The sequence below is a fragment of the Anser cygnoides genome, chromosome 17, assembly GCF_040182565.1.
Source record: "Anser cygnoides isolate HZ-2024a breed goose chromosome 17, Taihu_goose_T2T_genome, whole genome shotgun sequence".
NCBI classification, from domain to species: Eukaryota; Metazoa; Chordata; class Aves; order Anseriformes; family Anatidae; genus Anser; species Anser cygnoides.
The window spans coordinates 5,103,839-5,118,795 of record NC_089889.1 but is presented as its reverse complement, the minus strand read 5'-3'; the positions used below and the strand labels follow the sequence as shown (position 1 = coordinate 5,118,795).

Sequence of the window (14,957 nt, the reverse complement as noted above, 5' to 3'; positions counted from 1 at the left end):
ATTAATTTTAATATGGAATAGACATAAGTCTTGGCATAAAGCTTGAACCTTTTATGCAAGTGCAAAGGCATTAGACCCTGTCATGAAATATTAAGAAAATCTTGATTCCCTCAGGTATGGAATATAGAAAGAAGCTGGTGAATTCTTTCAAAAAATGAATAAGAAAGAGATGTTAAGTCCATCAGTAGACAGACGTCTGTCATTTGGTACTGGAAGCTACAGAAGGTATCTCAAAATAAAACCTGACTAGAAAAGACTTCCTTATGCACATTTTCAGCCTTTAGAAGACGGAAGTTCAAATATGTATTCCCTGCTCAACTCCACCAGTAATGAGGACAATTATTTTCTTCTCAGATCTGGAATGCAGCACAGGTTTTCTGCTGACTTAACAGAGTTTGGCTCAGGAAATTGCTGGGCATGACCTCATTTGTTATGAGCAGCAGTTTCACTCTTCAAAGGGGAAGAATATACTGAAGACTAGGACTTCCAGGAAATAATGCTCATCTAATTATCTGCTGCAAACCATAGAACATTGTTCAAAGAAAAGGCTGCCAGGATTCCACCAACAAGATTATTCACAGGAGAGGCAAAATTCACAAATGGGATGGATATGTCTAACTCTTCTTCCAAATCCTGATCTCTAACATTGAGTAACTGTAGCACTTCCAGTTCCTCTGTTTAATTGACTCTTGATCCTGTTCTAGCTATCTGGCAGCTCTGTGCCTCTCCCTTTCCTGATGTTCAGGACGTGTAAAATCAATGCTCAGACCCTACTTCAGCATGTACACAGTCTCTTAAACCACTACGGAAAAGGCCAGCAAAAGTAGTACCAGCCTCAGCCTACTGAGGACCAAGCAACTTATTCTTTAGCAAAAGGTGCTCAAGGGACCTTGCAAGTTCAAGCTCTGTAACAGCAAAATTAGAAATGGATAGTTAAATCTACCTGGCTATGTGCTCACAACTAGTAACCTGGAGGAACTGTGCATGGCAGAAATTCAAGATTTAAAGTCTGAGAGAGATTTCTAAAGTGGTAGCATCCCTTTCTTCTATGGTTTGAAATTGTGTGACGTCTATGAACCGTTAAACATGGGCATGATTTTAGCAAGTCGTCCTATAAAGCTATAAAATGGGAGGCAGGGCAGAGAGCCCTCCCTTGCAAATCTGTCTGAGGCCTGGTGTGTGTTTTCTCAGACCACATACAGATCAGATGGAGCAACATGCTGAAACAGTTTCTTACCATTGCCAATGGAACAATTCCAACAAGATCCTTTTGGCAGATGAAGATTTCAGACAAGGTTATGTCTGTTGTCCCTTTCCGAGGGTATTCCACCTGCCAGGTGATGGGCTGCGTTCCAGAAAGGCTGCTGAAACTGGCTATTTCAAAGTTCATCTGCACGACCTCATTGAATAAACTGTTACTTCTGAAAGAGGAAAACAGGGAAAGGCAAGAGCTATTACTTTTGCTGAAGATGGCAAATGAAGTGAATCATATTAGCTACTAGAAAATGCAGCTATTTATATGCAGATATAACACAAGGCCCCTTCCAATCTACAACTTCTTCAGAGTATACAAAGTGAAATTATTCAAAATGAGTCAGGTGCTCTTACTATGGACACTATGTGGGGGGATAAAACCCAGGATTTTCTGTCTGATGAAAGAAAAACATACTTACTCCATTACATGTTTATTATGACCTTTGTAAGTATAATTCAATCCTACAAGATGGATTTGACCCCTATTGGCCAAACTTAAGCCCAGTGCAGTTTATGATGACAAACAGCCCAGAATTAGCCCAGCCAAAAAGACAAACAAGATTCATTGTACATCCCTGTCACCAAATTTGTATAAATCCTTAGCAATCAAACTTGGTGTAACTGAAGTAGATATATATAGCATATATATATATATATATATATAGCATATAGGCAGCCATTAAAAAAATGAACATGGTTAAATGGCAGAATGAAGAGAATATTTTAAGCTTAGAAGTATGTTCTGGATATTAAAAAAACATGCAACTGAAACCAAACAGAAAGAACAAAGCTACGGCAAGTAAAATATACCCTAAATTCAGGAAACATAAGATAATTTGAATAATAAACAGGAAAGACAGGCTGAAATTCTTTCTTTCACCTTAAATTTCTTTAACTTAATCAGAAATAAAAGTATACGAAATAAATTTGCTAGACTACCTGCTACTTTAATTTAAAAATAAATAGATATTTTACATGCATCAGAAAATATACATTAACTTTTCCAGTGCTTTCCAAATGTCTTTCCGTATCATAGAAAGTTCTGATATTTCACAGCATAGTACTTCTACCAAACCCTATGCTGTAATAATTTCAAAAGTAAGGGAAAGATGGGCATCTTCCTAGCTTCTGTAACCCAGTTCCAGCTTCATCACACTTTTGGATGTACTCACCAAATAACAGCTTCAATTTTTTCCTCTGTTTTTTTTTTTTTTTTTTAATGTACAATACACAAAGGTCCATTTCTGAGAAAATCTGTCAAGAACTGATCATGTAAAAAGCACTTATATTTTGAAATGCTAAACTTTCTTTTTACCTCTTGAACAGAAATCACCATTTTATTACTTAAGACATATTTTGTGCTTTACTTTGCATGATTACTTTGAAAGTAAATGTGTTCCCCTGATAATTATTATTTTGATTATGGGATTTCATTTGGATGGCTTACCCTGGAAAGTCTTAATACTGCCTAATGCTTAAAATTTATTTCCTTGCTGTTTTTTTTTTTCTCTGTAAAAAGAGAGACATCGCAACACTTTTGCAATGGTGGCATACTTCCTCCATGCATTTAAAGAGTGATTTTGTGTGGTAATGCAATAGATGGATGGGTTTAGCAATTCATAACTCAAGACTGGCCTATTCCCTTTTGAAGAGTTCCTACTAAATAAATCTTAGAGCTTGTAAATACAAGGCAACTGTTATAACTGTAGTTTACACACTTCTGGGGCATCTCAAAATGAATACATACTGGATTGAACTTTGTAATTTATTTGAAAGCATGATTATATGCAAAGATATCTGAACCACCTGAGCTACAGCGTTCATTTAGCTCTTAAAGACACCATTATGCCTTAGATTAATGACACCTGAAAGGCCATTATTTTCACCATTTCTAGATCTGATGCTGTGACTGACAGAGAAAAAGTTTTTACTTTTGATTGACTATCTCAGTGCTTTCACTTTTGTTAAATAGGGAATAAATTTTTGCACACATCAGAGACGCTCTTAGAGTGAATATATGTCTGGAAAGTCTCCCTGATCAAGAAGTCTACAATTCTCTAAATAGCCTCTGAGCAGATGTGAAACGTGTAGCTTTACAACAAAATCCCACAACTCTGCTGGTAGGACCAGAGAGCAATAGGTGGGAATTTACAGGTGGGAAAGAGCTCATTTCCAGCCAGCCCATTGATTCCTGATGCATTGCCATAGGTGAGGGCTGATCAGCTCCTTCTGGCTCCTAGCTCTTGATTTACACCGCCTATTTTTCCTTGTTACTTCATTTTCCAAGAGTTGCCTGGAGTTCTGCTCATCAACTGTCTATACTGCTTACCTGCAGGCACACACTTGAGCCTGGCTTTGAGCTCTCCAGCAGAAATACCCCGAAGAAAAACTTTGGGTATGCTGTCTTTATTAAACATTTGATGGCACACTTAACTCCAATGTGGACAGACCACAGCCTGCTCTAGCTGCCATTTCTAGGTATCCCCACAACTTTGTCATGATATCCAATGATTGACACAGGAAATATGATGAGATGACATCTGTTTTACATGATTCTTGACCTCACCTGCAGTATGGCAGGTGCTATTTCATGCATCATGAACCTTACTTCATGCAGGCTACAGTGCACACTTACATACTTCCTACTTCCCCATTTGGGAAATGCTCCAGAGATTAAGTAGCAGACAGGGACTAGTCAGCTCTCAGTGTAGACATAGTTTCTCTAAGTTACTGTCTCAGGATGCCTATTCCATATCTCATACATATATAAATATTCTGTAGTTTATATGTGAAAGTACTCTAGTCTTATTCCAGCCTAATAATACCCGGAGGATTCTAGTACATCTTTTTGTTTTTATACTTTAAACCCATGACGCATACTTACTTGGATTATTGTAATCAAAGAAAATTTCAACATTTTTCATCTATTATACAAATAAACACACACATTTGGAGTGCTGGCAAACTACAACTGTAATGTAAATCACACTTGATTACTACTACCTTAGTTGCATTCTCATCCATATTATCTTCACTAGAACCACAAGAAACAGCCTGTATCTCTAAAAAGCACTTAACTCCACCATAAGAAAGTCTGACAAAAGCTGACTTCCTTTCTCCCAAATGTAGAATTATAAGAATCACTCCTGCAGCACTGACAGTTACATCTGCCACTATGTGATCTTCTCGGGCTAAAATGAGGGATTTATTGCCCATGCTCTATTTATATACCATCTGTTGTAGAGGGTCTTGAGGGTCATACACTCCTAAATCTCTTCTCCATTGCGCTGTAGACATAGCAATCTCAATTTTGCATACAAGGAATGAAGGAGAGGCTGTGACACACACAAGGTCATGTGGAAGACTGTTATAGGGTAAGAAAGCTCTCTGTGATTTTCCAAATCTCAGGAAAACCACTGCATCATCATTTCATTATCAATGGAAATGAGAACCATAGCACTTGTTTCTAGTCTTAAATGGTCTTCAGTGTGTGAATCTTAAATTTCAACACCATTCAGTACATGAAACGTCTTTTTGATAACTGCTGAGCTATTCTGTAGAAGAAATCACTGCTATTGCCATTTACAACACTGCCTCAAACACCTGCTTAATTTCGGTTTCCAGTTCTCATTGAGCACTTTGGCTACCTCAGCCAAAAATCTTCTTGTCTGAGCAGACAGGCAGGCTTCTTCTTCCCAAAGTATCAGACTCTAATGGTAGATATCAAAAATAGTACCAAAATTTTTGTGCAGAATTCTGTAAAACATTGCTTAAATATTTCTTCTGTAAGATACATGGCACAGTAGCCAAAAATACATATGGAACAAAATAAAGGTTTTATTGGTACTTTCTCAGGATGACCCGCATAATTATTTCAATGCCTGCATTTGTAAGTAATGCACCCATCTCATTCTCACAGCAATAAAACCTTTATACAATGTCACACTACCATCAGTTTCCTTCTCTCTTCATACACAAGAAACTGAGAGATGATCAACAGCTGGGAAAGCATCCACTTGAAAAAAAATATGCCTTCAGAGATGTGTAATGGCTGAGAAAAAAACTTCTCATGAAGCACATTTAATGTTCAGAGCTTGTTCACTGACTGAAACAGCAGTTCCTTAATATCTAACATTTAGAACTGTTCAGCAGCCGGAACAGCAAGTAATTATAAAACTTTTCTAAAGTACACAGCACGTAGAGATTGCAAATGAAGCTTCGTGAAGGCTGGGCTTCTAAGAAATTGCTCTGGGGTGGATATATGAGTCTAATTTGATTGGACTGAGAGTTTTCCTGGGCCAATTCACTCTCTGGATTTATTTTGATTTATAAATATGCTAATCATTCATGGCTAGATTGGACCATGCACTTGCAAAAGGGAGTAAGGACTCCTTTTGATCTGCTAAACAGCTGCTCCAGGTCTGAGCACATAGGCATTACATGAGGCACAGTGAACCCACGGCCACTCCCTTGCAGGAGCAGCCTGCAGCGATTACATGCTACTCACTGGGTACAGCAGCTGAGCCAGCAAGTTGGTGATGGGGTTGCTAATTTACAACTGGCATAGGCTAACAGTAAATTACTAACCCAGGAGGACAGGGGGAACTGCGCTGCAGAGCTGTGTGAACACTTCTGAGGAGCACAGTTTTAGAAAAAGAAGATGGACCAGAAATATTCTGTTAATGGAAAGACAATAAAAAATGCATTAAAGGCAAAACAGAAGAGACATTGGGAGAAACTGCCCTGCAACTCCTGCGTGGAGCCAGGAGCTGGACTCAATGATCCTTGTGGGTCCCTTCCAACTCAGGATATTCTGTGATTCTGTGATTCTAACGCACCACATCTTGCCAGATGGATGGATGAACACACCCTTTTGGTGTCAACTAGTGTAAATGTAACCAGGATTCTTGATTTTAGAATTTTTTGAGCATGATAATAAGCATTTATTTGAAACTACTGACCATTCAAACCTTTGGTACTCTCAGAAGGAAATTTTTCTTGCATGGAAACCCAAGACTGGCTGTATCAAAAGCTATATTTAACCCTCTCTTCAACGCAGGGTGTTTAAAACATGGCATCATCACGAGCCATACATAAGACAGACACATAATGTGGATAATACAATAGATGCCAGAATGAAAAACAGATTTTTTTTTCTCTGCAGAGGTCTAGTAAGAGGTAGAATGATGTTCGATGTGTCAGTGCTGAAATAGCTTGAACTGGTCACACGTGGCCAGCACTCAGCTCAGTCCCCAAGCAAGAACCACAAAGCCAGTGCTGCAGAGGCTTTCAGGGCACAGTGGGAGAAGGAAGGCAGGTACTTACTAAGAAAAACAGTGTAGAGATCTCAGCTGGTGTAAGATCCACACACAAACAGAAATCTTTGTTGAATGTCTGTCTACATGTGTGGGCCAGGAGTCTCTGATGAGAGATTTCAAAGTGTTGGGTTATTGCTCCAAGTAATAAAGAATTTTCGACACTTAAATAAGTGAATCTTAAGATTGCTGCAGGCTAAATCAATAATTTTGATTTATTACTGTGGCTCTCAAAAGAGAAATTTTAAAAAACCTAGATTAAAAACATTTTTTAGCCATCCTTTATTCCAACAGATTTTCACTGAAAGTCCTTAGGGAACTGGGACTATTTCGACCTGCTGAAAATTTATCAACTCTTTTCCTCTTTAACACTATCCAGTTTGACAGTGACATCTCAATGCAAGATCAGCACTTACTAAATGACATAAAAAAATGAAAAGAGTACAAATCTCATTTTCCCCCACTTACACTTCACATCCTATCTTCACTAAAATTAACGTATTGAAGTACGTTACCACCATGAACAGAGATGAGCTCTCATCAAAAGCCAAGGGTCAAACTGGAGCCGTGAGTGACCTGTACTTCTTCCCACCTGCATGCACACACCAATGCCTCTTCCCACTAAGACTGCAATGGGGTACAGAACATATGCTCCACTATTCCTGCTCTTTTCAATTTCTTCATCCTCCTGCACCCTTCCTAACCACATTGGATAATGGATTACAGCAATTTAACCAAAATTAACGAAACACAAAAATTAGAACCTGATCTGGAAAGTGACTTACAATGATTTTAAAGATGATGAAATTATACGCACAGCTCTGTACACATCAATTCTCTTTTATAGTCAGCACTCAGCTCTAACAAAGGGTGGGTCATTAACAACCCAGGTTCCTTTGAATTAGTCACCTGTGAGCTAAATGCCGTAATATCTACCACTGTGCCCTTGAGCCATCCATTTCTATTCTGAAAGGCTTGATCAGCAAATGGAGTACAAATGCTTAATATCACTTTCTTTCAGCAGGTCCTTAATAAGAATGGTTACAAAGGTAATCCCTTTGCAAAAGTGTAGAAAGCAAGTGGTAATTAAAGAATGCCAACTGCTCTACACAAAACACAGTTTAAATTTCTTATTTGCAATATTAGCCTAGCTTTCATCTTTAAGCCATAAAAACCAGCAGAGGAGAAATAAAAGGATGATCTATTTTGGCAATTAACAAACAGGGAGGACATAATTTCAAGAAAACTACCACATTAAAAGTATTATGAAGGTCTTCAAAGGAAAATATCTGAGGTATAACTTAGCAAACTCTTGAGCAACATAACAAAATTTACATGCATATCTTTAAACAGATGATATAATGCTGTACTTGATTTCTTCATACAGTCCAGATGAGAGCTGCATTAGTTAATAAGGTTTCTTAGTTTTCTTGTCATAAACTGTGATATAAAACATAGCTTTTTGATTAAGGTATTGGACTGAGACAGGAAATCTCATTTCACTTCCTAGCTCTTCCACAGCATCCTTTAATGACCTCAGGCAAGACACGAAGATACAGATCCTTACAGCTAAAATAAAATCAATAGGAATTAGGCATCATGGAGCTTTAAAGAATAGAACAGCGTCTGTCTACCACTTCAGACACCTGAATATAGTAACTTTATGAGCACCATGATCTCAGCTGGGTTCAATCCCACACCGTGTAGGACAGAGGCAGAAGACCACTTGTGGTTGAACTGCTGCATTATGTTGAGAGCTCCCACATGCTAGGGAAATTCTTAGCTGCATATGCACTTCCTAAGTGGCATAAGGTAGAGAGAGCCTAGGATGTGATCTTCCTGTGCCTTTATTTCCCATAATAATGATTTTATTTTTCTTGTAGTCTCAAACAAAAATTAAGAGTATGTGGTATCTATCTGACTTCTCTTTACAAGCCCTGCTCATGGATGCCAACCTCAGTCAGCGATGTTAACTGCTATCTTCAACAAACAGCAAAAGTCATGTTGCTGATCACAATACAGAAAAGCAGAAATGCTCCTCTCTTAGCCAAGCAAAAAGTTGAATGAGACAGTCCCCAAAGAAGGGAAACTTGACTGGGGATCACAACATCTCACCGATTTCTTACAGAATATTTTTTTAGAGTCACTAATAACTAATAAATGTTGCTGTCAAGATCACAGGCTCATTAGTCTTCTCTGATACTACATCACATCCAGGCACAAGGTATAAGATTGATTTTCCCTTTTCGCAAAGGAAGCAGGCATGTGAACCTCCACCTCAGACTGCTGCCATCGGATAAAGGCTATGTGCAAATCCCAGGACTAAGCTATCATCATCTCACACTTTTATTTCACTTTCCATTCAGTTTGTACATGATATTAGCCTACTAATGTCTTCATTATATTTTCAGATAACAAAATATGTAGGCAGATTGGTAAAGAAATAAGCTTTCTCAGGGATTCATCATCTATTCTTGCCTCTAAGAAGGACATTTTTTACTTAGTATGCACTCAGTCCTGGAGTCTCTCCAGAACCACCGTAAGTAAGCAGTATTTTCCTCGTTTGGTGACAGCAAGTGTTTAAGCACTGAAAATCTTCCAAGGGACATCACTGGAAAGGAGACCCTGAACACAGTTTCAGAGAGATTCACTGCAAAAATACGATCAAAATGGCAAAGAGATGTAGAAAGGCCTGGTTATTGAAGTAGCCCCCGAAAGACTACCCTGCCCAGTGAAGATGCGTCAGTTGCTATTGACAATAGCGGTTGATTTCTTTATCTACCAGTTACTAATAGTGGACCAAGTGTTACTGCATGACACTTGTGGTCTGTTATGCCCTCAAGTGACGCATTGATCAAAGAAAGGGATGTAGCCTAAGTGCTGATTGCTATGCAAAACATGCCTCCAGGTATTGCTCATGTAGATGTAAGTGTATCAGGCATTTGCATCTGTTTTGTAGATGCAACTGCATTATGTATCAGGTGGCAACACAAATCACATTTATTTAGAAGTAACAGCGTATGTAAATCAGATGTTTGATAGGCGCTTCTAACTTAAAAGTCAGGTGTCTTCAGACTCTAGTTCCCATGGCTTCCTGTGATTTTTTTTTCTTTTTTTCTTCCTTTTACTGCTCTGCTAGCATATCTGCTGTTGGGCTATGCTTCACACTCCAAAAATATTTGGGCATACAGATCCCCATTCCTTTTCAATGGGGTATCTGCAAATGCCTCTTATAAAAAACACCTACCAAATTGACCATCCATCAGGGATGTAAAGTTGATAAAATATCTGCATTTCATAGAGGCAAAGGATGTAAAGAAATCATGCATGTAATGGCATAGTAAAGGAAAACAATATATAAGTTTTGAGTACAATGGTGAAACAGTAAAGAAAATAACCAAAAGGTGAACTAATTTATTTTTATTTTTTTTTCAAACTTGTTAACCATAAGCAAAGTTCAGGGGGCAATGAAAAGCCAAGCTTGTGGGTGATAGCCCCATGCTCCTCCCCTACACTACATTTGGCTATGACCATAGTTTTTCTAATTCAAGTACATGGAGAAGGTAAAAGGATTTTTCAGATCAGAAGCAATGATCAACAACTGGTTGGTGGCAACTATCTGGAGAGACCTCCAATTTAGCTGAAGAGCTTTTCCAGGTGCCTGTGAAGCTGCCTGAATAGAGAGTAAAAGGTCTTGAAATGAACCTTGTCCTCTGAGAAATAACCTCAACAGTTGCAATTTCATCACAGAGCAAACTCAGTTTGTGTGGAGTTCCTTGGACTAGATGCTGCAGGGAATTGAATAATGCTGTGTACAACCTAGAGCTAGAGAGTATCAGTCTGGGGAAGGTGGAGAAGTAGTTTTATTTCTTGAAAGTCAATATATTTTTGCAAGCTTCACTAAGGAAGAGTCTGCAGCAGGAATATATTCCTTTTTCCCAATCTTGGGTCATATTTCTTGTGTCATTCCATATTATTCCCCTTATTAGTATTTGAAGAATATAAGATGTACTACTTAAATCTTACCCTTACCTTGTAAATTCTCTTCAGTGTTGTATACTGCTCATACATTCTTTACCATGCTAAAGTAAAATACAATTAGGGTACAGCAGAAGCCCAAACTAATCTAAGGAAAAGTCTGAGCACTAATAATAACATAAATGAATTGAACTCAGCTATAATAGTGCAAACCAGATGAAGCTCCACATAAATGGAAGGAATGATATAGGTGAAAATTGACAGAGGAGGAGAGTCAGGCAGAGTGGCCTAATTCAGTTATACTAATTATTTGTAAGTATGCTTACACTTGAGGGCACTGCCCTGGATAATAGTAAAGGCTGGTCCACGCTGAATATGTGTTCAAAAGTTATCACCATGAGGACAAGGAATAGTATTCTGTTCTCTCAGATTATGCAGTATGATCTTGCAAGGTCGAACTTGAAAAGAAACATTTTACCAACTCTTGGCATAGATTTGCTGCACTGCATTAAGAGTTTATAGTAGAAAATTGTGACAAGTACTGTAAAACCAAGGCTGTGCATGGAGAAGTGTGAAGGACAGGAGGACAGGGTGAGTTTTTAAAGTGTTGTACACATTAAGACACCCATCCCCAATTCACAATTTTGGCATCATTAGGCTGGTCTTTATGTGATGAACATAAAAAAAAAAAAGTTTAGAAATGTAGAAAGAATACATATTTAATACCCATTAAATACCTCTCAGTGTACATTATGCGTGCAGCTTACCAAATCTGTTCTCAGAAGATGAAAGAAAAAAAAACGAGCAACAACAAAAAAGCCCAAAGCCAGGGAAGTGTAAAATAATGTGTACACTGACATTAATCAAAGAACTTCACTAATGGGGAAAAAAGTATGGCAGATGTTTTTAGGAATTTAGGAAGTTTTCTGAAGTAAGATAGAGGAAATATAGGTTAGAAAGGGGGAAAAAAAAAGGCTTATAAATCTTATCTTTTTTTCTCTTCTTTTTTTCCTTCCTCTGAAGGGGTAAAGAGGGAAAGGAAGCTACAGGAGCCATCTTAGACAAAGAATCTCCATTTTTAGTTCACAGTGGAAAAATCTGTTTTATGCTAAAAAGTGCAAGATGTAGAAGCTAGCTGAGATGATACAGTCCAAATACGTCCTTTAGTAACAATATTTTAAAAGTGTGTTTTGTTATTTTAACTTCCTGCAATTTTCTTCCATTATTTAAATTTTAAGTTTTTAAGTAATTGTGGTTTAATGCCTGCATCTTAACTAGAAAGAGAGCTGTTTGTGTGACCTGAGCTTCAGGAAGGAAATTCTTACACATCTATGTTGGTCTCCTTAAGCTGGAGGACAGGGACATAGACTAGTTCCTAAGTCCTCCTTAGGATAAGCTACAGATCTCACAGTGGCATGTCTGAGAGCGGCAACCAGATGAGAGCTATCGTCCAGGACTGGGCATGAGTGACAAGGCTCTCCTTGTGGAGATCACATATGAATCATGTAGAGATTGAACGAGTTTGTTACACATGTATTTCAGGATTAACAACGTGATGATTTGAAGATTCACCTGCCAGTATTTACATAGATAGACTGGCAGATAAGGCCACACAGGATCACTCTGCCCAGTACTGGTGCAGCACCACCTGGCTGAAACCGACAGGAGTTATTAAGAACCTGAAGTACTTCCCTATGCAGGAAAAGACCAGACTGCAGTGATGGCTACAACTGGTTCAAAAACACAAGCAGGGGTTGCTGGGATGTTTTGCTCCACTTCTCCTTTCCTGTGTTTTTCTCTTCCCTTCTTTCTACATATTTAAAACCAAAATGTATGATGGACAGAGATGACTGTAGTAAAGATTCTGTGGAACTTAGACAAAACGGTGACCAACTTCCTTGGTCTATAGTTATAAACCATCTCTTCAAATTTACAAAAATCATGGACCCCAGGGCTTTCACCATCTGTAGCTCTGGAAATCTGATGGACAAACCTTTATTTTGCAGTTCATAATGCAATGCTTAACAATTCTGCCTTCCTAACAATCCACAGCTCTCATTCACTGTAAACATAAAAAGAAGCACATAAAAGCTGAACCAACATAAATACTGGAGGTAAATCCATTTAAATTCATGATACTGTTGTTGTTTAACTCTAGTAGTTCATTTCTCTTGTTCAAGGATAATAAAAGGAAAAATGTCCCCATGACATTCAATGGCAGAAATGTCATTGCTGAAATGCCTATGATGTGCAATTAACATTTTTAAGAAGTCATTTAAAAGCATACTGTCAAGTATGATAGATTTGAGATTACACCAAGTATCTATGTTTGGATTTCTGTATAATTCAAGATCTCCCTAGCAAGTTCACCCTTTCCCTTCTGGATATTTATATTTTTCTTTCTCCTTATGTCCACTGATTGAGGACATTATACGTATTTATTATTGACTACTTCCCCATGGCAACATTATAATGCTGCATTAAAATTGCAATCACTGGAGTTTCTACCAAAAAAGTTTTCTTTACCTTTTTTTTTTTTTTTTTTTTTTTAATCTTCTGCTTTTCTCAAGCATTTGAAAATTTCTCCACAGAACATACTTTGTTTTGGAGAAAAAAAAGTAATTCTCTATTAGTCATGAAGACATTGTCACCAGCAGGATGGAGACTTCAGGTCTAGAGTCAGCATGTTTGCACGGAGAAAAAAACTCCTGGGTCTTTGTTTCTTGGCAGTCCCATCTGACACTTCTGCTTAATAGAATGAAAAAGCAGGAAAATATAGAATATATTTGCTAATGTAGCAGAACTGTCTTTAAGCAAAATGTTCATCAAAGTTTCTTGAAGATGCCAGCTAGCTTGTAAAAATTTCTTTGTACAACAACTGAATATTTGTAGCTAAAATGTTCCTTCTAAGACCTGATAGCGGACATCAGTTTTCAGGCAGAGCGCAGACGTTCCCGTCTGACTGTCAGGCACATGAAGATCAATGTGTCCTCAGTATTTCAGGAAGACGAATGAAGGAGACACGATCCTATTGTTAAATGGCCTGTGTGAAAACCAAGTGCCTACGCGATTGACAAAACACTTACAGATATACTAAAGAGCAACTTCGAAGTGATGACTCTGACATCTCTGGTTCTTTCCAAATCTGTTTTTTCTCTACAGCACCTCAATTAGAAAACAGCTATGTCCAATTTATTGGGAAGTCTCAGTTTCAAATTTGCTAAATCAGGCCCTGATTCAAAGAAAACAAAAACAAAACAACAAAAACAACAAAAACAACCACTTCCTTACTATAGTGGATTTGGATGAGGCTTTTGAGAGAAGCCACGCTTTATAAATGTGACTTGCCACTGCAATGAACAAGTTTTCATCTTAACTTGACCCTTAGGAAGGGTGTAGGAGTGCTTGGGGGAACCATATGCTACATGATATCAGACTACTCTTTAAACAACAGTGAGTTTTTTATTACAGAAAGTAATAAACAAGAGTCTAGCACAGAATGTCTCTATGCACCATATAGTTACATATTTGTCTCACAGCCCAGAGCAAAGATTTTTAAATCTACTGTGAGTGTTTTCCAAGCAATGATTATTGCCTTTTTATACCTTCTTTTTCTACACCTTTCTACACTAGGTAAATCAAAATAGGTTTCTGCGTAATTATATGAACAACTTTTAGGGGACACTGTCAAGAGGAAGAAAAAAAGCTTCTAAAGACCAAGCCCTCCCTTTGTTATTGAAATCTGCGGCAGTATTAGTCACCCCTCCAGCCCTTTGCTGACTTTTGACACTTCACTTGATCAGAGAGGTGGAATTGGACTGATGAAAGTCCAGCTTTCCAAGGCTCTGAAGTAATACCAAGCCAACAGTGAAAGTGCTACTCTACACACAGTACATGCATATGGGATTCAAAAGAGCCTTGTTACTGCAGATTACCAAAGTCCCACTTCTCAGCTGAGCCACAGTCGTACATCTCGTGCATGCTGTTAAATTGGGGTGATTGAACTGCATTTACACCTTTGTCTACATGCTGTGGAAACCTTCTTATACTTGATAATTGCTCCCGTATGAGAACACCAGCAGAACTGGCTCCACAGCTATGGGAATGTCAGATAAGAGGTCATTATTACAGACAACCACTCGAATTTTGTCAGTACAGTGTGTGCCATGCTCTAATCCGAACTGCCAATGGGCAAATGCACTCACAGCTGTATGCAAGGAAAATTCAAGACTGGCATAGATTCTTATTCTATAAAATAGGTTCGCAGGAGCAACACTGAAAAGGTTAAAAATGTGGAAGGATGACAGCCAGCATGATGGGGTGGTCTTGGAAATTACCAGCATAAATATAAAGGAGTTTGCACCTTCCGGCCTCTTCCCAGCTACACATCCTTAATCTAGTTTGATTTTC

General features: G+C 38.2%; 1 protein-coding gene across 12 annotated transcripts in view; it reads right to left on the bottom strand.

The window, feature by feature from the left end:
• TMEM132C (transmembrane protein 132C) overlaps positions 1-14,957 on the bottom strand; it is a 211,321-nt gene that overhangs the window by 52,698 nt on the left and 143,666 nt on the right. For 9 of the 12 annotated variants that reach the window (XR_010825611.1, XM_066979274.1, XM_066979271.1 and 6 more), the window contains one exon: positions 1,238-1,421. The exons of the other annotated variants lie outside the window; for them this stretch is intronic. Coding sequence is in view for 8 of the 9 variants with exons in the window: in XM_066979274.1 (XP_066835375.1) it covers positions 1,238-1,421 (184 nt within the window). In the remaining variant the exon portion in view is untranslated. The remainder of the gene's footprint in view (positions 1-1,237; positions 1,422-14,957) is intronic. 12 annotated transcript variants of the gene reach the window in all.